This window comes from Gracilinanus agilis, chromosome 2 (genome assembly GCF_016433145.1).
Source record: "Gracilinanus agilis isolate LMUSP501 chromosome 2, AgileGrace, whole genome shotgun sequence".
Taxonomy (NCBI): Eukaryota; Metazoa; Chordata; class Mammalia; order Didelphimorphia; family Didelphidae; genus Gracilinanus; species Gracilinanus agilis.
Window position 1 is genome coordinate 211,025,623 of NC_058131.1, and position 23,159 is coordinate 211,048,781.

The following is a 23,159-nucleotide window of genomic DNA, read 5'->3' on the forward strand; positions in this document are numbered from 1 at the left end:
CCATGGCACAAAAAAGGTTAAGAACTCTGCTTTAAACTTGAGTATTCCTCCAATCTTCTGGTGATGGGTCTCTTCTCTTATTTTGAAGGTAATCACTGCATCATTCTGATCTGCTTAGAGATAAAGAATGAATGAATACAGTGTAGCACTCAAAACAACCTTGACTATAACAGATTGCTAGACTCCCTAAATAAAGAGACTGCTAGCTTATTTCATGATCCTATTTCCTAGAATAGTTTGTCAGGAAATGATAACTTTGGTCTTATGGGAGGATGGAATGTCTATATAAAGGAATATGGAAAGGAACATATGTGGCAATTTATCACATTAAAATGGAAGATAATCTTGGTACCTCTCCAGGTTAGATTAGTCTCCTTTCAGCAGGAATAATTAGGAGGAAGGTAGGTTTAAAATTTTGTAGGGTAAATGCTGCTCCACTTACTTAAAACAATTAAAAATTTAAAAAAGATAGCTTGACCTCATTCAGTGTAATTATTTATAAGTCATTACATCCATGGAACTCTTTGAAAGCAGAGACTTTATTTGTACCCCTAGTACTTAGCTCAGTGACTTGATTTTTTTATTGATTCAATAAATGCAGGTTTAAAATAGAAAAAAATTATGTTGCTTTCCTCCTTAGTTCTGGGCCTTAGTGAATCTCTATACTAAGATGAATGGATACCTTTTAGTCCTGTTCAGAAGATCTTCAAGTGGTACCAGTTAATATCTTTAGCATGTACACACTTAGCAGTACCAAGCCTTGTGATGTCACCACTCATTTTTGTATGGGTTTTTATTAAATCAATAGTTTCACTTCTTGGATGTTTGATTTTTCCTTTTGACAAGTTTATTCTTAGGCATTCTCAGAATTTCGTTTAGGTGATCATTATCTTTCCATACTCCTTCCAATACACTTATTTCCAGTGGTATTTGATAGGACTTATCATAATTTTCATTTTAAGAGATAGTAGGTACCAGACAGTCAGGGGCCAAGCCCATCTCTTGGAGAAGTAGGTTTATTCTTTCAGTCAGAAAATGGTGGTATTTGAACTGAGTTTTGAATGAATCTAAGGAAAAGTAAGGAGTTAGAGATGAGGAGAGAGGATGATTCCCAGGCATGGGGAGCAGCTTGTGTAAAGTCATGATGCCAAGAGGTGGAAAGCTGTATGAGAGCAACAGCAAGTACACTAGATCAAGATAACTGGATCATAGAATATATAGAGGAGAATAAATATAAGGAGACTGGCAAAATAGGAATTGTCTAGGCTATGAAGAGCTTTAATGCCAAACTGAGAGCAGGGTGTGACACAAATCAGACCTATGATTTAGGAAAATCACTTTGTTGACTGAGTGAAGAATAGATTAAGTTGAAGAGGAAGCTTATTGCAGAAACACTAATCAGATTACTGCAACATCTTGGTGTGAGATAATCAGGACCTGTACCCAAGGTGTGTGATGGAGAGGAAATATGGAAAATGTTGTGAGAAAGATGGGATCAGAGTAGACAAGTCTGGGAGGGAATGAGATCAAGGGTGTATGTACAGGGGTCAACTTTAGTGAAGACAAGAATCACTTCTTCATCTGACACTGTAACGAAGGAGAGAATAAAAGTGAGTGATGTCTGAATGTTGTGAGATTTGGTGGAGGGGAGAAGATGTTGCTCCCAGAAAGAGCCTCTAATATTCCTGGGGAAGTATGATGCAGGGTCTTTGGCTGAGGGGGTAGAGGGTAGAGAGAAGGAGTATTGGGAAGGGCTTGAGGAGACATACAGTTTAGAATAACTGCTCTGGAGAGTGGGACTAGGAATCAGATTGGGAGGAACATGTGTTACCCCTGTTGCAATGAGGGCCCAGTTGAGATCAGATGTAGTTTTAGTATCCTTGGTCATCAGAATTTAGTGATTTCTTTTTGTTTGTTTGTTTGTTTTTGTTTTTTTTTTTAAACCCTTAACTTCTGTGTATTGGCTCCTAGGTGGAACATTGGTAAGGGTGGGTAATGGGGGGTCAAGTGACTTGCCCAGGGTCACACAGCTGGGAAGTGTCTGAGGCCGGATTTGAACCTAGGACCTCCCGTCTCTAGGCCTGACTCTCAATCCACTGAGCTACACAGCTGCCCCCCAGAATTTAGTGATTTCTTGCAGCTCCACTTATCAGCACGTGGGTAAGTGCTTAGGAAGTGGAGAATGAGAGAATCATCTGGGACTTGGTATGGAGTAATCAGCAATAGGATACAGGAAGCAGGGTTTGTGAGAGATGAGGATAGTGTAATATTACCAAATTCTGCCAATTATTTCAACATAACCTTTTGTAGTATCCTCCTGTCTACTTCTCAGACTCATCTCTCCCCATTCCAGTCTGCCCTCTCCAAAGCAACTAGCATATTTTTTAGACACTTGCCTGCTGCAAATTATACAATGACTCCTAAGTGCCTTTGGATTAAATCCAATCTCAGTTCATCATCCAGGACCTTCAGTCAACTTGCTTATTTATGCCATCCCATCTAATTCCTTGTCACTTCCTGCTGTGGCCTCTATCGAGGTTCATTTTGCTAGCCACAGCTTCTTCCTATTTCTCTATGCATTACACATTTCATTCTTGCCCCTCGGAATGTCCTCTGCTCTCCTTTCTTCCAATCTGTATTTTCATTTTCAAAATTCACCTCAAGGACTCATCTTCTATGACTAACCCTGTGTGATTCTGATCACTCCTCTACTAGGTTCCCTCAGGTATTTATGCACTCAGTATGTTTTGTGTTCATTTATACTTAGGAAAGTGAATTGGATATTGGATGCTGGTCCAGAAAGAGCTCTTCAGTTGTATTTCAGTTCTGTTTTTCAGTTTTCTTAGCTATTTGGCCGGTTCACACTATTCATTCAGACTGGTCTTGCAATTTGGTAAAACGTACATTTTTTTCTCACATGGCCAGTTGTTTAGCTATTCTTTTATCCTTCTTATGGATACGGGTGATTTGGGGAACTTAAAAGTGTAGAATTTTTTCAGTGACTTCTTACTTGCTGCTGAATCATCAGCAGTGCTGAAGCTAGAAGAAATCGCCAAATTGTGCTGACTGGAGACACAAATTTATGTCATTTATTCTCAGATGCATTCTGTTCCTCCTAAACTGATGCACTATCCCATTCCCCACAGCATCTATGCCAAACCTTGTCTTAGTCAAGTAAATGAAACACAAATCCCTAGTTTGATTTCTAGTTTAAAACCCTCACTTGGATTCTCCCTTTACCCAGTGGACTGAACTTCAATATTATTAAAATGCACTAGTTCAGTGACCTAAAATAAACTTGGGCTCAGTACTGTTGATTTTGAGTCATTGTGGAGATGAGGTGAGAAAAAATTTTGAGATAGGAAACCAAATAAACTTTTATCCTCAGGGGCCTCAGTAAGCTATATTCTGTGACATCTAGTTAATAATTATTAGCAGAGTTTTGGGTGTGCTGTTAACATTCCATATCCCCCGTTGTGTTGAGTAGTTCTTATAGGTTCTTCTATGTCTCAGAATGAGCTGCCATCTTCCTTTACTGGAAAAGAACATGAAATAAAATGTTCTTGGTGTGAGTTGTTATGGCATGGGGTAAGGGGGAAAAGTTATTTACTTTCATAAGAAGGAAATCCATCAAATTTTTTTAAAAAATTAATTGGGTTAGGATTAAAATTGATGAAGGGGTTGTAGTACATGAATTCTGAGGTCTCTTTTGGTACTATTTAACTATTAATTGGTCATTTCTTCACCATTCTTTAGGATTCACAAATTCGGCAGAGTACAACCTATAGTTTACACCAGCCTCAGGGAAATAAAGAACATGGAACTGAAAGGAATGGTAACCTCTACAAGAAAAGTGATGGGTAAGTCAAGTATTTAGGAAAAAGAAAATTTGTGTGATTTTGACACTATTTGTATTAAATTTTAAGTTCTTTTGTGTTCTTTGAAAAAACAGGATCAGAAAAGTATGGCAAAAAAGGAAATGCTCAGTTAAGAATGGTTTTCTGACAATATCCCATGGTACCGTAAGTACTTAAGCCTCCTCCCAATTCATGTTCTCTCTTATAAGCATATGTATGTATTTATAAGACTAAAGTATGTTAGAGTTGGTTTTTTTTTTTAATCTTATATGTTTTGCATTTTTAGAGTGATAAAATTGAGGGGCAGCATGATGTAGTGGATGGAGAGCTGGCTTCAGAATATACAATCATGAAAAGTCAGAGTTCAAATCTAGATTCAGACACTTACAAACTATATGACCCTAGACAAAACACATAACTTCTCAGTGTTCCAGATAGCTCACTAAAATGAATTTGCAGAGTAGTGATAACAATAATGATGAATGATTGTAATTTATACAATAATCATGTTATTATTTAATTATTAATAGCTAGAATTTATATAGTGCCTGGTATAGACCAGGCACAGTGCTAAACATTTCAAATATCTCATTTGGTCTTCACAACAATCCTTTGAGATGGGTGCTATTATTCCCATTTTACAGATGAAGAAACTGTGACAAATTGAGGATAACTCATTTCCCCAGTCATACAGCTAGTAAGTATCTGTATCCAGATTTGAACTCTCATCTTCTTGAACTCCAGTTTTTCAGCACTCTTTATCTAATATGCCACCTAGATACCTCAGAGTAGCTATAGATCTACATTGTTGGAAAGAATGTCCCAGAATGGGAGTTCCCTATACCAGTGATGTAACAAAGAAAAAAGATAGAATTTCAGTGTTGGGGTGGGGAGGGCTCACTAGGGGTTGCCCTCCTAATTTTTAGTATATCTGATGATTTCCCATTCTAGCATATGATCACATTTGAGCAGTAGCAGTTCCCTTTTCCAGTATAAAGGAAACATGTTGTCCATTAGAACTGTCTTCATATAATATTTCCAGGTGACTTGACAGAGGAAAAAGTCCAGTTATGGCAGTCATAGTAGGGTCCATCAGACAATAAGTCAGAACTATCTTTGGGGGATGCTTTAAAGTGGCTTTCTGAGGAAGCACATTTATGGAGAGATCACCCATCAGAGAATTCTAGTTAGAAGATGATATCTCCAAGTTGTGTGTATTTTTGTCCCTGTCTGGGGGCTCTTTAGAAATACCACATGGGGTCAAATTATCCTGAAGGATCCAATGTGACCATTCCTTAATTAAGTTGGTAAGTGGCCTTAATGCCACAAATTCCTTGCTTTACAGTCTGTTGATTCTAGAAACAGCAAGGGAGTTGTCCATCAGTTGTCCCTCCTCCTGACAAGTTTCTGGGCTTGAAGATGTCTATCTTCTCTCTGTCAGATACCTCTACTTTGTTCCTAGAGTTTTTCCTTTTTTTTTTTCTAATTTTTTCCTGTACTTGTTTCATAACAAAGTACCATTTTGGTAGGAAGGGAGAAAAATGTTCTTTTAAATTATTGGAACTCGGGAAATCTGAAGTATAGGAGAAGAGGATTATGATTGCAGTAATATCAACTTAGACCCACTAAATAAAGTGCTGAACCCAAATCATATCTTTTGCTTTATCCTTTCTGACTTGCTAGCTGAGACTCCAACTTTCCTAGATACATATCACAGACTCAGAGACCATTTATTCCAACCTATACCTGGACAAGAATTCTGTCAATAGCATCCCTGACACGTTGTTCTCCAACCTTTGATTCAAGGACTTAACTGAAGGGGAGCCCACTGCCTCCTGTGGCAGCCTATTTCACTTAATGATAGCTCTAGAGATAGAAGGTTATTTGGTTTCTCTAACTAATTCTGCTATTAAATCCTGTAGGTAAGCAGTTTTGCAGAAAAAAGTAGGGAACCTTCGGTTGCTTTGGTATGATAAACAACAAATACAGATATAAGTATGTATTCATGGATATACACTTCTCTTATATCTCTCTGTAGAAGTCAGTAGACATTATTTGAACTAATGTCTACTGACTTCTACTGAGAACCTATCAGGGAATAACAACATGTTTTTATTTCAAAGCTATTTGGAGAGTATTGATTCTTGCTCATGCAGCATTTTCATATAATTATGAAGATATAATCAAGGTTCTGGGTCATAGTTTAAGCTAATAAATAATTATTCTTTCACAACACAAGTATAAACAAGTACCTACCTGTATTGTGAATCCACTGATTGTCCTCTTTTCCTGGCCATGAGTTTTTTTTTTTAAAGACATCACAGCCTTTTGCTTGAATTTTCCATCAGTAGATGGTTTGGATTCCTTTAAAATTTGATGTGATGTCCCAGTTTCTAGCTGCTCACATTAATGTAACTTGCATCACTAGGAAGCTGACAACTCGGCTTGTCACACAACTTGCATATTTAATTAGTGCTTTGTCTTTAGAGGGGAAATGCTCTCTAGGGATTCCCTCATTCTGTGAACATGTGGCCCCTCAGTAGGTTTGGTGAGGAGCTCTGGCTTCTGGATGGAACAGATTGAACCAGCCATGGCATGCCAAAGATGAGAAAGCAGATTGAGAGTTCTTAGTTATAAGATCTGTTTGATTCCCTCTTTGCCAAGAGAAATGAAGAGGATAATCTGACAGTCCTCCTGACAATCACTAAGTTCTTTTTTCTCTTTCCCCTAAAAGTTCTGTCTCCCTCAATATCCTATGTTTTTTGAAATCAGAAACTCACCTCCCTACTCCATTTGCTATTTTATGTAGTCACACTTTGGTGGTGGTGAATCAAGTCAACCAATGCTGGAGAAGAGGTTTTTTTTTGGGGGGGTGGGTTTGGGTCATGTATATGTGTATTATAAATTTAATGTCTTCTTCATGTAATCAGCAATCAGGAAAAAGGACTCTTTTTCAGGGCAACTGTCTAAATAGGCATTCAGAAGTAGGATCTGGTACACAGCTGCAAATCAGTTCTTTAAGAGAAGGAATCAGAAAATATGTGGTTTTGGGGGAAGGGGGAAGTCCTTTCTTGGAAGGTTGCAAATAATTTAGACTTATATTATTGGTTTCCCTCATCTCCGCACAAACTAGCTGGGGGATAATAATGCCCCCCAGTGTATGTTAAAGTCCAAATTTAGAGTTCCCTATTGGCTAATCCTAATAATTCTGACTTCCTCATGTTGGTAAGAAGTGATCCTGGTCCTCTTTTATAGTTATCATATAATTTTGCTCTAGGGTCAAATAATTTTCATTACTCCCTGTTGTTAATTTTTCAGAATTGGGTTAGTGGCAGGTTCAGGAAGGATGGGAAAAGAAATTTGATATTTAGTCCAAGAGAGTTAGAATTCAATAAGGAGCCATTCTCCTTTTTTCCTCAGTGGTCAGAGGCAAAAAAGAGGCTTATAAACCTCATAACTTCCTCCTTGCATAACTGGCTTTAATTGTTTTAATATATAATCCTTAGTGGGCCTGTGAACATTTCCTTCTTCCTAACGCCAATCCCATAGACTTTAGTTCTATATGACTAGTTTTATCACCTAGAAATAGGTAAATAGGACTCTTAACTAGGGTAGGGTATCCACTTAGGATTTAACTTAATCAAGGTTTGTTTGTCTACAGTCTGCAACTATGTCCAGAAGCATTTTAAAAATTGTTTTCCCCTTGAACTAAGTGCCTAAATTAGTGAGACTTTTCTCTACAGAATGAAAATTTGTTTTGTGAACCAGATGATGGTAGACTATAGTTTGGTACTAGTTGGAACAAAGGACTAATTGAAATATTTTGTATTGTGTTAAGTTCCTTGCAACTATCAGTACAGTGACCCATCGCAAAACAGTTTTCCAGTCAATGAAGCCTTCAATAATTTACCCATATTTAGCAAGATATCATTATGCAGTCCCCCAATCCTATTTCCAATGTATATACTATTGGATTGTATTTCATGAGTGACTACAAGACACAAAAGCCCATCCTTTTCCCACCAGCACTCTCCCAATGACCCGTGATTACAATTCATGAAAATTGCAGGTTACCCAAAGGAATGGAAAAGTGCTAGATAGGCTTTTATTACCAAAGATGATTTGCATGCAAGAATTGACTTAGAATACATCATTCAGGAGAGGCATGATCAGAAGCTGGTTAACTAGTCATGTGGGGTGAGATAACAAACAGATGGGAAGCCTGAGTGTTGTGCTGATGATGCCAAAAATATTAGACATTGTAGAAGAAGGCTGCCCCCAGCATGTTGGGGCAAGTTGTCAGTGCAGGATTTATAGGAGAACATGAACCCAAATCTGAGAGGATATAAAGCATAGATGAGTCGTGCTCTGCATTATTGGAGAAAGAACCCATGTTGATGAGATCATAGGTCCCTTGCAGTGTACCTCTTTAGATTTAGCAGTTACCAGCAATTAGTGTGTAGTCTAATATGTTCAGAGGTCCCTATAAACATATAGTCTTTTGCAGTCTAGTAGGGAGTAGGAAATTAATAGTTTTGTTAAAAAATAACTTGCTACATGCTAAAAGTAACTTGGTGATGAAAAGTAAGGTAGGGTTACTTCACTGTAGATAATGTATTCTTCATTCTGAGTGGAGGTCTTAGGCATTGATTTATGAAGGATCTGGTCTAAATTTATCTGAATTATGAGGATTCAAAAATCTTTATTGTGGCACTCCAAATAATCATTCCTGAGAGAACAAAGAATGCCTTTAGGCACTTTGCAGAATTTTTTTTATTGGAATCAGAAAACTTCGATATGAATAAAGTTGGGGCAAATTACTTCACTTCCATGGAAGGAAGAATATCAGGTTTCTCATCTGTAAAATGGAGGGATTGGACTAAGGGTACCCTAAAGCTCTTTTAATTGGAAACCTGTCATCTTCTAGGAATCTGTCTAGGAGTAGATCAAGTAAATGTTGATATCAACCAGGACATCTCAGCCCATCAGATCTTCAATACTCCCCCTGGAGAGTAGAATAGGATCCAGGGAAGATTTTCCTGGGTCATTTTATGGGGAATAATGATGGACTTGTCTGTGGGAGGAGAGGATCTCATAGGATTCTCAAGATAGTCAAATATCTTGCTTATGCTGAATGAAAATCAGATGAACAAAATTCTACTGCACACTATTTTCTTTCATTTTGTTGGGTGTGGCCAGAGGCTGTGTTTTTTTGGAAGCTGGCAAAATTTGGAAAATACTTTCTTTAGCTGGATGGAGGCCAAAATAATATGTTTCACAGAAAGTTATCTTAGACCATTTTGCTATTTTGAAACATTTCTTTTTCCATGTAAAAGTAAATCCTTATGCTATCCTCTATTCTTGTGGATGAATTATGATGCTTTCTGAAAAGGATAGAAAATAGCTATTTTTGTCTTTCTTTTGGGGGGTGGTTATTTTTTTTATTCTTTTGCTAACATGTGCAGGAGTAGATGTGTGAATAAGGGGTGCTTTGTTGTAACTTCAGTGACAGAGGTGCTCTGCTTTAAAAGACACCTCTCAGAAGCTTTTTTATTCTTATAGAAGTATGGATCTGTTATCTGTCATCACTTCAAGAAGAAGAGAAAATTACTTCTCTGCCATTTGTGCTCTCTGAAGGCAATAATTATTGTGAGGCATACTCTTCAGATTTCTTTCCCTGCTGGGAGTTAGCAGTGTGTTTACATTTATAGATGCATTTTTAATTTAGCCAGAAAAGGAAGCTGAAGGTCTCTGTCAATCAGTGGGCATTCTACTTCATCAGCAGGTATTAGAAGTTAATGGCTCTGAAATTGAGATGCAGAGTATTTCAAACCCAGCCAGGTATGGCTAGATCCCATGAGCTGGAAGAGACACATTGATTACACTACTAATAGAGATTTAGTGATGGCTCACATCTGCTATTAAGTTTAGACCATATAGAAAAGAACATTCGCTCTTTGCTTTTGAGTGTATATCTTAGCTGAATCAAATTCATAGAAAGGGGCTGTGAACATACTTCGCCTGGTAGACTTAGCAGATTGTCAAAGCCTAAGACCAAGTCTTGCCTAAATTTTATATCTCCCTAATATTCACTTGGTACCCTGCATGCAGTAGAGGCTTAATAAATGTTTTTTTCTAATACAATTTACTTTTTAAAAAGACTATTGTAGCAAACTAGAAAAAATTCTTTTTAGGAGCATGTCTGCTATTAAAGAATGTTATTTTGTGTTTTCCCTTCTTTTGTCTTAGGCTAACCGTCCTCCTGCGAAGCTCAATCTCTTGACCTGCCAAGTGAAAACAAACCCAGAAGAAAAAAAATGTTTTGACCTCATATCACGTAGGTTTTTCTGAGATCTTTGAAGGATGGGGAGAATCAGCTGGGAGTCAGGAGAGGGACCTTTTTTGAAGTTAGTTCCAAGGCTTCCCTTGTTTTGAACAACATAATAGTTCTCCCTCTACAATTCTAAATGTTACTTAATGAGTATTAAGCGTCCGCCGAGTTCTAGGCTCTAAATTAAAGTAGCCACCAGCCTCATTGTTTGTATCTACTGTTACAACTGACCAGCCTATGTTTTTATCAACATGTACAAATCCTTAAAGGTGGGTAGATTTATTTCAATGATCTCTGAGTTCATCATTGTGAATCCTGATGCATTTGCAACCTCTGTGTGAACTCATAAGTGAGTCTATGAGTTGTTCTGATTGAAGTCATCTACCTTGGTGGATACACCACATCCACCCTGGTGATGATCTGGTCTTCAGCAACAGGTAGACCTTCCATTACTAGGACCATATTAAACACGTTTTTCCACTCTGATAGGTCACCCTAAAGCTTTTGGTCTATTGGCATTGCCTTTAAGAAACAAGGATCATCTATCTCTTCTAGGATAAAGACTTTAGTGGAAAAGATTATAAACAAACATAATTATAATTCTTTTTTGCCATCTCAGTATAATTTAATTCTTTCCTTGAAAGAAGATTAGAGGCAATTATTTGACAAAAACTACTGGAAAAACTGAAAAATAAATTGGCTGAAATTAATTTTAAGACTAACATGTTATAACTTTTATCACAGGAAGCTCAAAATGGATATTAAAGGTCATAATATAAAAAAATTAAAACTCAGTATCATTCACACAACTATGTGGATGATGGCATTTTTAACCAAACAAGGCATAGAGATAATCACAAGATAAACTAATTCAATTTCATGAAGTTGAAAAGAATTTTCATCAATAAAGTCAGTGCAGATAACATAAGAAAGGAGGCTATTGAAAGGGGAAAAATATCTTTGTCTCTTATATCTTTGATGTGGCCTGATAATTAAAGCACATAAAAGGAACTAACACAAATATATCATTCAGAGAGTATTTATCAGTGCATAAATGTTTACAAGATAGGAATAAATAGTTCTCAGAAGAATTTAAAACTACAAAAATGGCCATATGAAAAAGTATTCTTTTTTAAGTCTCTAAGCAGAAGAGTGGTAAGGGCTAAGTGACTTGGCCAGGGTCAAACAACTGGGAAGTGAACCCAGGACTGCCTGGTTCTCAATCCACTGAGCCCCAGTTGCCCTGAAAGTATATTCTTAAATCACTACTAATCATAGAGCCTTGGAGGGATCCATAAACCTTGGATTTAAATCTCAGCTTTAGTAGTTAATACTTTTATGACCCTAAACATGACATTTTACCTCCAGGCCTCAATTTCCATTTCTATCAAATGAGAGTGTTAAATCAGTGGTATCAAAATCAGAAAGAGGGACCACAAATTCATCTATAAGGATCTCTGCACACTACATATATTGACTTCTTTTAAAATATAATATTATCTATTTTTATCATAATTTTTATTTAGTTAAATATGTCCCAAAAAACATTTTAAACTGGTTTAGTCATAATCAGGAATGTTGTCGGCAAATGTTTGATATCTCTGTTCTGGATGACCCAGAAGATTCCTCCCTACTTTAAATCTATGATTCTATGATCATATGGGTGGACAAGAAATACCTACAAATAACTTTCCCCAAAATCCAAGTGTAAATGTCTTAAAATGATGACTACCATCTTTGGAGATATAGAAATGTCTACCAGTACCAGCATAAGGTAACATTGCAAAAGAGGCCTGATGGTTTTTGTTTAGTTTCTGCCTCTTTTTCCAGTTTCTTTCCTTGGACTATCCTGACTTCCCATCAAGGTTTCCATACTGTATGCTGTTCTTATAGGGCCTTACTTCTTGCCTGATGTTAATGAGGTCCTTGTCATTTGATTCTGTGGAGGATGATTAAGGAGGATGACTTCATGGAAGATTTTTGTCTTCTGTTTTGTAGTCTTCTGTACAAATCTTTATGTTGAGATGTAGTGGTGCTTTAGAAAGATGACAGGAACAACAAATAAGAAGTCATGTGTAAAATAGGGAAAAATCACTTTCCCTTTCAGGAAATTAAATTTAATTTAATTTAAACTTAATGATTCTTTGTTACTCTTTTGTAATCCTTTGTCCTGTACCTCTCATCTTTCTACCCTCCAATTTTCTTCTTGCTCATCAAATAGAGCAGAGGTTCCCAAACTTTTTGTTCTTAGGATTCCTTTATATTCTTGAAACTATTGAGAGAGGCAGCTAGGTGGCTCAGTTGACAGACAGCCAGATCTGGAGATGGGGGTCCTGGGTTTCAAATCTGGGTTCAGACACTTCCTACCTATGTGACCCTGGGTGAGTTTCCCTCATTGCCTAGCCCGTTCTTCTCCCATAGAATCAACACACTGTCTTGATTCTGAGACAGAAGGAATGGTGGTTGGTTAGTTGGTTGGGATTTTTTTTACCTATTAAGGACATCCTTCTTTTGTTTATTTAGGATATATCTATTGATTTATTGCATTAGACATTAAAATGTCCTAGCATTATTATGAAAATAGTTTAGACCTCATGGACCCCCTGAAAAAGTCTCTAGACCATACTTTGATACATTCATCAAGAGGTAGAAGAAGCTGAATTAAATTAATTGTAACATTACTTTAATAAGGCCATAAGATTTAGTGCTAGAAAAAGGGATCTTAAATGTTTCTAGTCCAGGGTTTCTTAACTTTTTTTATGTCATGGATTCTCTTGGCAGTCTGGTTTGAAATCTATGTTCCCCTTCTCAGAATGATGCTTTTTAATACATAGGATTACAAAAGAAACCAATTGTTCTAAAATAATATTATTCTAGTCTAATCTTCTTTTATTAATAATCTAGATCTGATGAAAGCAAGGTACATTAGGATAATCATTTCCCTAGATCTATACATGACTCTTCTCTTAATGTAGACTGAGATTTCATTCACTTTTTTGGATGCTGTATATTACTTGATATGGCAGCTAGGTAGTGCAACAGACAGAATGCCAAGCCTGGAGCCTGAATTCATCTTCCTGAATTCAAACACTTACTCACTGCATGACCCTAGGCAAATCATTTAACACTGTTTGCCTTAGTTTCCTCATCTATAAAATGAGATGGAGAAGGAAGTGGGAAACTCTTCCAATGTCTTTGCAAAAAAATATCCCAAATGAGATCATGAAATCATTGAAATGAATAGCCAACCACCAATAATACTATTAACTTGTACTGAGTTTATAGTCCACAGAAACCTTCCTGTCTTTTCTCAGATAAACTATTTTTCCTCATCTTGTATTTTTTTAAGCTAATTGTATGAACCCAAGTTTAAGACTTCACACTGATACCTAGTTAATTTCATCTCACTGGATTTGGCCCAGTATTATAGCCTGTCAAGATCCATTTGGATCCTCCTGTCAAGTTCCATGGTCTTTCTACCACACTGCAACTAAAAGAGAGGGATGAAAAGACACAGATAGAGATAAAGAGAGAGATCCAGAGAGAGAAACACCGTATTTTTAGATAGCACTACAGTCAAGTGAGCCTTTCCTTCAATTCACAACTCTTATTATTCCTTCAGTAAGGTTGTACCTACTTAGTGAAAAATTTTCAGAATTAGGAATTTCAAGGGAGTTCTTTGTGGTATTTTGCTGTAAATGTCTCCTGTCCTTTTCCCCTGTCTTATACTTTCCCATTCTGATCAAAATGTGGCCAATGGGGATAGCCAGAAATATAGGGAGTGCTCTGGAATATGAGGAGGGATGTAAAACCCCTGCCCTCTTGAGAGTACTTCTCTATGCCTCAAGCCTTTGAGAGATGGTCCAAATTTAAACTTAGAAATTTCTTTTGTAATTGTCTTGTATCCTTTTATCTCTTGACTTTCAGAGGCATTTTTCTTGCTTCTCTTTGATATCTGATGCCATAATAATAGAGAACTAAAAAGGAGAGCTCATCTCAATCAGTCCCTTTATTTTATATCTGAGGAAACCAAAACCAGAAAAGAGAATGATTTAACTAAGGTCATATAGCTACTTAGTGTAAAAGGCTGGGCCAGACTCCATAGCACTCTGATCCTACAGCTCTTGGTTGACTGTCTTAATTTTTTATTATCCTTATTCTCTTGTACCATACAGAAGATCATCCTCATTCATATGTAGTATACATAGGAAAATTGGATCATTAGTTGAGCCTGCATTTTGAGTTCCTGCCATAAACATGTTTCCTTCACATGACTATTAAGTTATAGAATTTATATGAGCAGCTAGGAGGCTCACTGGGTAAAAAGCCAGACCTGGAGACAGGATGTCCTGAGTGCAAATTTGGCCTCAGATACTTCCTAGCAGTGCAACCCTGGGCAAGTCACTTAACCCCAGTTTCCTAACCCTTGCTGCTTAGAATATCAATTCTAGGACTGAAAGTAAGGGTTTAAAGGAAAAAAAATTATATAGTTTATGATATGCTTGGAATTTGAAAAAAGATAAGGCAGCTTTTCTTTATCTATAGGAAACAACCCCATCCCTTTCAAGACCTCTTCATATAATTGGATCTGATTTTTCTAATCTTTGACATCCTTCTTTTGTGTCATTTTTGTAGCCATACACATTATAATTGCCCTGACTACATAATAATATATCTTGTAAGGGGGGGGGAAATCCTTTTATCATCCTCCCCCCATAGTGAATTTCCCCTTCAAACTAGGGACAAACTTAGTTTGAGGAGAAAATTACTAAGTTCTTGGCAAATATCATCTAACCTGGGTTCCCAAGAAATGATAACAGCATACCAAGAAGACTGATTGTACAGAAGTGTTCTTGGCCTTATTTTGTCTTGGTATATAATAGCGCTATGTAGGCAGACCTCAGTCATTGAGCTTTCTTCCATCCTACCCATAACCCTGGAACAAACTTCCTTTAAAGGATTTATAGAAATTCAAAAACTGCCAATTGGCTCAGAAAAATAGGCTTCTTCATTGCTGGGTTGAGTTGCAAATATTCCTTAATTTTTCAGTTTTTCTATCCTTTCGTTACTTTTTTTTTTTAACTTTTTTGGTCCAGAACTCTCATTTCATTGGTATAGAGAATAACTAGTGAGGAAAAACCCACTCTGAATACAGATAAATGGATCAATCAGTAAATATTTATAAAGAGCTTACTATGTACCAAGCACTGTGCTAAGTACTAGAAATACAAATGAGAAAAGACAGACATTCCTTGTCCTCAAGGAGCTTCCAATTTAACAAAAGAACACAATGGGGGGTGGGGGGGCAGCTGGGTAGCTCAGTGGATTGAGATTCAGGCCTAGAGACAGGAGGTCCTAGGTTCAAATCTGACCTCAGACACTTCCCAGCCCTGTGACCCTGGGCAAGTCACTTGACCCCCATTGTCTACCCTTACCACTCTTCTGCCTTGAGAGCCAATACACAGTATTGACTTCAAGAGGGAAGGTAAGGGTTTTAAAAAAAAAAAAAAAAAAGAACACAATGGGGAGAAGAGAGGGCAAAGACAATGCACAAAAGAGAGCTGAACTCCTACCTTATTTTAAAAGTTTTGGGGCCCCTTTATGTGATTTTGCCAAGGATCACAGCCAGAATGTGACAGAGGCAAAACTTGAAACCACATTATCCTTGCTCAAAGGTCAGCTCTCTGTGTATTAGGACATAATAGCTCTCATTTGTAATCTCAGTTATTTAAATTAATAAAGGAGATGTAGAGTGAGTGAAAAAATGCAGTTTGGGGAATCTCCAGGTCATAACAGTCTAGAAAAAAGAGTTGGAGTGGTAGAATTGGAAAACTTTGGAAGTCAAGAGACCTGAGTCTTAGATCTAGCTCAACATAGCGTTGAAATGGTGGGGTGTGCCACTTCATCCCTGTCATTTCTCCATGACTCAGTGTCCTTATCTATAAACAGGAAAACACTTCCTACCTTATCTCACCAAGAGCAGATGTAAAAATAAAGTAAGATAATATTTGGGCAAATAATTTGGAACATAAACGACCATGGTGGGGTTGATTATACCCACCAACTTTCCTTAATTGGTCACTGCCATTTCACCCCCCACTCTTTGTCCCACACCCACTCTTTTTAGGAGTTGGCCCTGTCTTCTCTTTTCTTCCTTTCTTTCTCTTGTTTCTCTCCATCTCCCTACTCTTTCTCTCCCCCCTTTTTCTGTTTGTCTGTCTATCTGTCTCTTCTCTGTGTCTATCTGTCTGTCTCTCCATCTCCCATACTGTCTTACCCAAAACAAGAGATTATTTTATTTTTTTCTAATTAAAAATTTTTTAACATAATAAACTCTCCACCAAATAAGCACACCCTCCCAATAAAAGTTCATTTGCACACTGCTTTTGAAGGATTGTTGGCCTCTGTACTTTCAAAGTATAAGGCATTATCATTCAACTTTCTTATAACTATGAAAATGAGTTGTCTGTTCACACAGTTCTTATTTCTTCTATTGTGCTTTTCTCATGATAACCTTAAAAAAAACTAGGCCAGAAAATCCTACGTGATTACATTTTGCTTTAGAAAGTGTTAAGAATTTTAATAAAGGTTTTTATGCCAACTACATAAATAGAAATTTAAAATCAAAGCTTTTTGGTGGATGGTGACATAACAAACTCATTTTCTGTGAAGATGGTCCTCCTTTGTGTATAGCTTGAATCTTTGGAAGCTGTGCCTATAGACATGAAGAGTAGAACAGGGCAGGTTGACTCATTTACATTATAAAAGTGCAATCATTAGTAGGCAAGGTAGACATTTGAAGGACATGAGGAAACGTGATTTTATACAAATCATTAATTTTCTAGGAGTGAACTAAAATTATTTTCAAGGTTAATTATCAACTATTTTCTTTTGTAACCATCCTTGGATTTAATGATTGGCTGTTCAATATATGAAATCTCTCTTGCACAGATGACAGAACATACCATTTTCAAGCAGAAGATGAACAGGAATGTCAAATGTAAGTTATTTGGGACTATGTTCAAGGTTTGGCTGAGGTCATAAATTAATCTTGTAACATATGTAATCTTTACTGTTGTCTTTAGATGGATGTCTGTGCTACAGAATAGCAAGGAAGAAGCTTTAAATAATGCATTTAAAGGTGATGACAACACTGGAGAAAATAACATTGTCCAGGAGCTGACAAAGGAGATTATATCAGAAATCCAGAGGATGACTGGAAATGATGTCTGTTGTGACTGTGGAGCACCAGGTGACTGATTATGCTTTCATTGTCTTATCCTTATATTAAAATTTCATTTTAATTTAGTGGCTCAATACCTGTATGAACACAAAATTAAATGCAATTCAGCATTTACCTTCATTATACAAAAATACATCATAAGCTTCACATAGACCGCATGATTCCGCTTTCACATCATAGGATGGGAAATATTTTTTCTGCCAGGACAGCAGGAGAAGATACAGAACCGAACAGACCCTTGCAACATAGATTGTTAGAGCTAGATGGGTCTTTAACACATCATTGGGGATCATAATAGCATCCACTTCCCAGGGTTGTTGTGAGGAGCAAATGAAATAATAATTGTAAAATGCTTAGCACAGTGCCTGGCATATAGTAAGTGCTACATAAATGTTAGTTGTTATTATGTCATAAATAGCAGAGCTAAGATTTAAAGCTAGAACATCTGACTTCAGATCAGTGCTCTTCTTGTTATATGATACTATTTGTTTTTCTTGACTATGTTTATTTGTTAAAAGATTTTTTTAATTAATTGGGAAGTAAGGAATTGGATAGGGAAAGAGGACTAATTACTATAATTATTTGTATCCTCCCCCTTCAAAAAAATGATGACCGTTGATATACTTCAAAAAGTGCACAGAAAAGAACAGAAGGATGGGATGCAGAGACAAGTAGAATACTTTTGAGAGTAATTTACTGAATATCTGTGTATGTATACATATACATATATACAAATAATCTATATGTAATAGTGTCATGGTTCCATGTATAATCCTTATTTTATGTCCTACTGTCAAATGCCCAAGTTTTTTGCGTTGATGTCTTTTTTAAAAATAAAATCTTCAAATATCTTAATCTAAGAAGATCTATGTTCTAAAATTTTAGAATTTATCTGGCCCCAGAGAGCCCTGGAATAATGTGGGATTTGTAATAAGGAGAGCCGAATTTGAATCCTGGCTCTGCCGTTTACTACCTATTTGTATGTCTCTTGGGCAAGAGTCTTGTCTCTATACACCTCATTATTCTCAAGTTCTTGACTTTACAGTTCTGTGGAATAATTAGCAAACTCTTAAATCCTATTCCCAAAATCCTTGTTTTCATAGGATTATATAGACTTAGAAGGGATCTTAGAGGGCTACCCCTTCATTTTAAGGTAAGGACACTGAGGCAACTCAAACTTCTTTAGATAACTTTCCTAAGGTCATACAAGTATTATTAGGAGTGGATTTTGAATCTAGTTCCTCTGACTTCCAATCCTGTGTTTGCTTGGCACCTAGTAAGAGCTTGTTAAGTCTTTCAATTATTTTTTTTTGTTTGTTTTTTTTAGGGTGTACTCCTTTGTGAGGATACATAAGTGGGGAAAGTACTTATTGCTTAACAAAACTAGATATCTGGAAGGAGCTATTGCTTTTAGATACTTTCCTCACTGACCCCACTTAGAAGTATACCTTCCTTTATAAAGCAGATATGTTCTTAACAAGTTGCCTGCAGATCATATCATTGTATATTTTTAAAAAACCAATAGCAATTCTTGACATTTTTTTTTACAATTCTAGTAACATATTCAAACAGATAATCCTTTATGATTACAATGACTCTATGAAGCTCTTTAAATACATTCAGAGATTCAAAAAAAAAAAACCCAAACAGCTGGAAGTGAGTTTTCTCCAGTGACTATGACAATAATGATTTGATTCTAATGATGATCAAAATTCATGATAATTGATGTTTATAGATCAATTTAAAGTTTGGAATATGCTTTGCATGTATTATCTCATTGCAGTTCCTTTATTTCCTTTTATCTATTTCTGACCAGGATATGCTTTCTTATAAGAATGATGGAGAAGGAAAGAAAATGTCTAAGATAAATAGATATAAATGTGTTTACATATCCATCTGTGCAGCATCTTAAGCAAGTTTACAGAATAAATATAGAGTAAATAGACAGATGGAGAGATAGATGATGCACCCTTCATTAAATATGAGGGATGGCTTATTAGAGTGGGAAGAACACCAAGTTTAGAGTAAGAAGTTGGAACCTTGACCCTATTACAAGCTATTTCTGTGATACTGGGCAATTCAATCCACCTCCATAACTCTCTGTTTCTTCATTCGTAAAATAAATATAATGCCAACTACCATAACTATAGATTTGTTGGAAGAATAACATATGATTCGACTGAGATGGTATATGTGAAAATGTTTTAGAAATAATAAAGTCCTATAAAATGTATGGTTGCATAATTATAATATTGTTTAATCTCAGTTCAAGAGAATGAAAGCTCATTGAAGGCTGCAACTACTTTTCATTTTTGGCTTCATATTCATAGAATCAAAGACTCATAAATTTAGTGCTCAAAGAGACCTTAGAAGTCATCTGACCCAATCTCATTTTACAGATAAGGAAACTGAGTCTCAAGGAGGTGAAGTGACTTGTCATACATCTAATAAATGTGAGAAGCATGGGTGAGAGTCTTCTAAGCTATTTAGATGCACAGGGTACAAATTCTAATAGCTTTCCTACATTTTCTTAAATTGGAGATCCAGGTATGTTGGGGATTGAAACAAGTTGGGGAACACTATGCAAAACAATTACATAGACCACCTAAGTAGGTGATAGTATGATCTTTTCCCACACAGCATTCATACTCTTTCCTTATTTATACTTAAATATACATTGTGTAGTAAACCTTGTTCTTTTTACCTGTCAGATCCTACTTGGCTTTCCACAAATCTGGGCATTCTGACGTGCATTGAGTGTTCTGGGATCCATCGAGAGCTGGGTGTTCACTACTCCAGGATGCAGTCCCTCACGCTGGATGTGTTAGGAACATCTGAACTTTTGGTAACTAGCAAGTCTTTGATTTCAGAGAGAAAAACATAATGAGCCTGCTTGCAAATTTTTGGTTTTTGTATTTAAATGTCCTTCTATCCTTAGAATTTCAGGAAAGAGAATATAAATTTGAGGAGCTTTGAAGTCTTTATAAATATTTTTTAAATTCCTTATTCTGTCCCAATCCCCATTTCCATGCTCACACTTGACAGATTTTGTCATAAAACTTAATCTCTCAAATAAAATATCTGCTGTAACCCAGCTTCCATTTTTTAAAGAAGGAAATTAAGGTAAGGGCAGGACATAGTTTTAAAGCAGAAACTGACCTTAAAGAGATAATTTGGTCTAGTACCCTCTGCATACTGATGAAAAAATCTCCACACTTAAGAGGTAAAGTTACTGTCTAATGTCACAAAGCAAGTATGTAGCAGTGCCCAAGACTTCTGAGACTCTTGACTCCAAGTCTAGTGCTCTATCCACAATGTAAGATTCTGCTGCAGAAGAATGGGACAGAGGGGCAGCTGGGTGGCTCAGACAATAGAGAGCCAGGTGGTCCTGGGTTCAAATATGGTTTCAAATGCTATGTGACTTTCCGCAAGTCACTTAACCTCAATTGCCTACCCCTTACCGTTCTTCTGCCTTGGAACCAATACTTAGTATCCATTCTAAGTCAGAAGATAAGAGTTTTAAAAAAAAAAAGAAGAAGAGGAAGAAGAATGCAACGATTAACTGAGTTCCTACAAACTTAATTTTTTTTTTTTTTTTTTTTTTTTTTTTTTTTACATTTTAAACCCTTAACTTCTGTGTATTGACTTATAGGTGGAAGAGTGGTAAGGGTAGGCAATGGGGGTCAAGTGACTTGCCCAGGGTCACATAGCTGGGAAGTGTCTGAGGCCGGATTTGAACCTAGGACCTCCCGTCTCTAGGCCTGGCTCTCAATCCACTGAGCTACCCAGCTGCCCCAAACTTGATTTTTTAATAGACAAATATATCCAATTGTCTCTAATTTCAGAGTCATAGAATGTTAAAATTGAGCACAAATCCCTCCTACCCACCAGCCATGCCTGTTATTTTGTGGGTGAGGAAACTGAGCCTCAGAGAAGCTAAGGTTGCATAGTAATTTATAGACACAAGGCTTAAATCAAGGTCATTTGACTTGAAATCCTGGTCTTCTTCCTATCTCTAATGATGCTGTCCTATAATTGCATGTTAGCTATAAATCATAATGATGATGATGATAATGATGATGATGGTGATGATGATGATAATAGCTTTTGTATAATTTAAGCTATAAAGTTTTCAAAGTGCTTTACAGATATTACCTGATTTCATCCTCACAACAACCCTGTGAAGGAGGTGTTATTATTACCAATTTATGAATGTTGTTATGATTAAAATTATTTTGAGATATGAATTTTTAGGTAAGAATGGAAGTTTATTGATTATATCAGGTTTATGGTTAGGCCAGCATCATAACCAATAAAGTGATAGATTTTTATGGTTGTCTCTCAAAAACCAGCAACAACCTGAGCTGGGTAAGGCAGCCTGATAAATAGATTTTTAGGAGCTCATTATTCAGTCCCTCCTTTGACCATCCTAAGACTTCTTTAATTGGCGATAGCTAATTAAGAGGTGGTCCATCAACCAATCCAACCCTTCGCATACTCACAGGTGGACAGATCACATCCACAGGAAAAGGATCCTTGTCTTCATTTACTAACCAAATTCTGTTAAAAAGGAAGCATTTTGGGGGATTCCCAAGGAGAAAGAAAATGCAAAAAAAAGAGCAAACTAGTTGATTTTTCTGACTCATATCCCAGACACAGGAATGCACAATAACTCTCCTTAATATATAGGAATTAATGTAGTATATGAAAAATAAATTCTTACAATGTGGAAACTGAGTCTGAGAGAGATTGAGTGATTTGCCCAGGATCCCACATCTAGTAAGTGTCTGAATCTAGATTTGAACTCAAGTCTTCCATGTCTGGCACTCTATCCAGTGTACCACTTAAACTCCTCCATGCACATCTATAACAAATAAAATATAAGTTATTACCATGGGGGCAGCTAGGTGGCTCAATAGATTGAAAACTAGACATGGAGTTGAGGAAAACCCAGGTTCAAATCTGGCCTCAGACACTTCCGCTATGTGTATGACCTTGGGCAAGTCACAACTCTAATTGCCTGGTCCTTGCCACTTTTCTGATTTAGAACTGATACTTAGTCAGGAGGTAAAGGTTTAAAAAAAAAAAATGGAGATTTATGGAGAGCAATTGGCATAGTGGATATAGTATGCGACTTGAAAGAGTATAAAAAACCCAAGTTCAAATTCTGTCTCATATACTTACTAGCTGTGTTACCCTTGGGCAAGTACCTGTTTTCTTTGTTTTTCAGCTTTCTCATCTATAAAATGGTGATAATGATAATAATAATAATAACAATAACAATAATAATGTTTCCTATCTCATAGAGTTGTTTATCCATTGAGTTAACATATGTAAGGTATATTGCAAAAAAAAAGGGGGGGGGCTTTCAGGGGGCAGCTGGGTAGCTCAGTGGAGTGAGAGTCAGGCCTAGAGACGGGAGGTCCTGGATTCAAACCCGGCCTCAGCTACTTCCCAGCTGTGTGACCCTGGGCAGGTCACTTGACCCCCATTGCCCACCCTTACCAATCTTCCACCTATGAGAAAATGCACCGAAGTACAAGGGTTTAAAAAAAAAGGGGGCGGGTGGGCTTTAGAAGTGCTGGCAATCATTATTACATTATTATGATAATTACTTTTGCCTGTTCCCTTGGATTGTTGTGCTAATGAGATCTAGTAAGATACTTTCAACAATTGTAATGGATGACTTTCTTGAGACTGGTATGCAGGAGTTTTTTCTTTGAGGCTA

The 23,159-nt window shown here is 36.7% G+C and overlaps 1 protein-coding gene across 2 annotated transcripts in view; it reads left to right on the forward strand.

Moving 5' to 3' along the window:
• Window positions 1-23,159, forward strand: part of ASAP2 (ArfGAP with SH3 domain, ankyrin repeat and PH domain 2) — a 269,945-nt gene that overhangs the window by 171,935 nt on the left and 74,851 nt on the right. For both annotated transcript variants that reach the window (XM_044663620.1, XM_044663622.1), the window contains exons 10-15: window positions 3,757-3,860; window positions 3,953-4,022; window positions 10,107-10,194; window positions 17,140-17,188; window positions 17,274-17,440; window positions 20,143-20,276. In XM_044663620.1, the coding sequence (XP_044519555.1) occupies window positions 3,757-3,860; window positions 3,953-4,022; window positions 10,107-10,194; window positions 17,140-17,188; window positions 17,274-17,440; window positions 20,143-20,276 (612 nt within the window). The remainder of the gene's footprint in view (window positions 1-3,756; window positions 3,861-3,952; window positions 4,023-10,106; window positions 10,195-17,139; window positions 17,189-17,273; window positions 17,441-20,142; window positions 20,277-23,159) is intronic.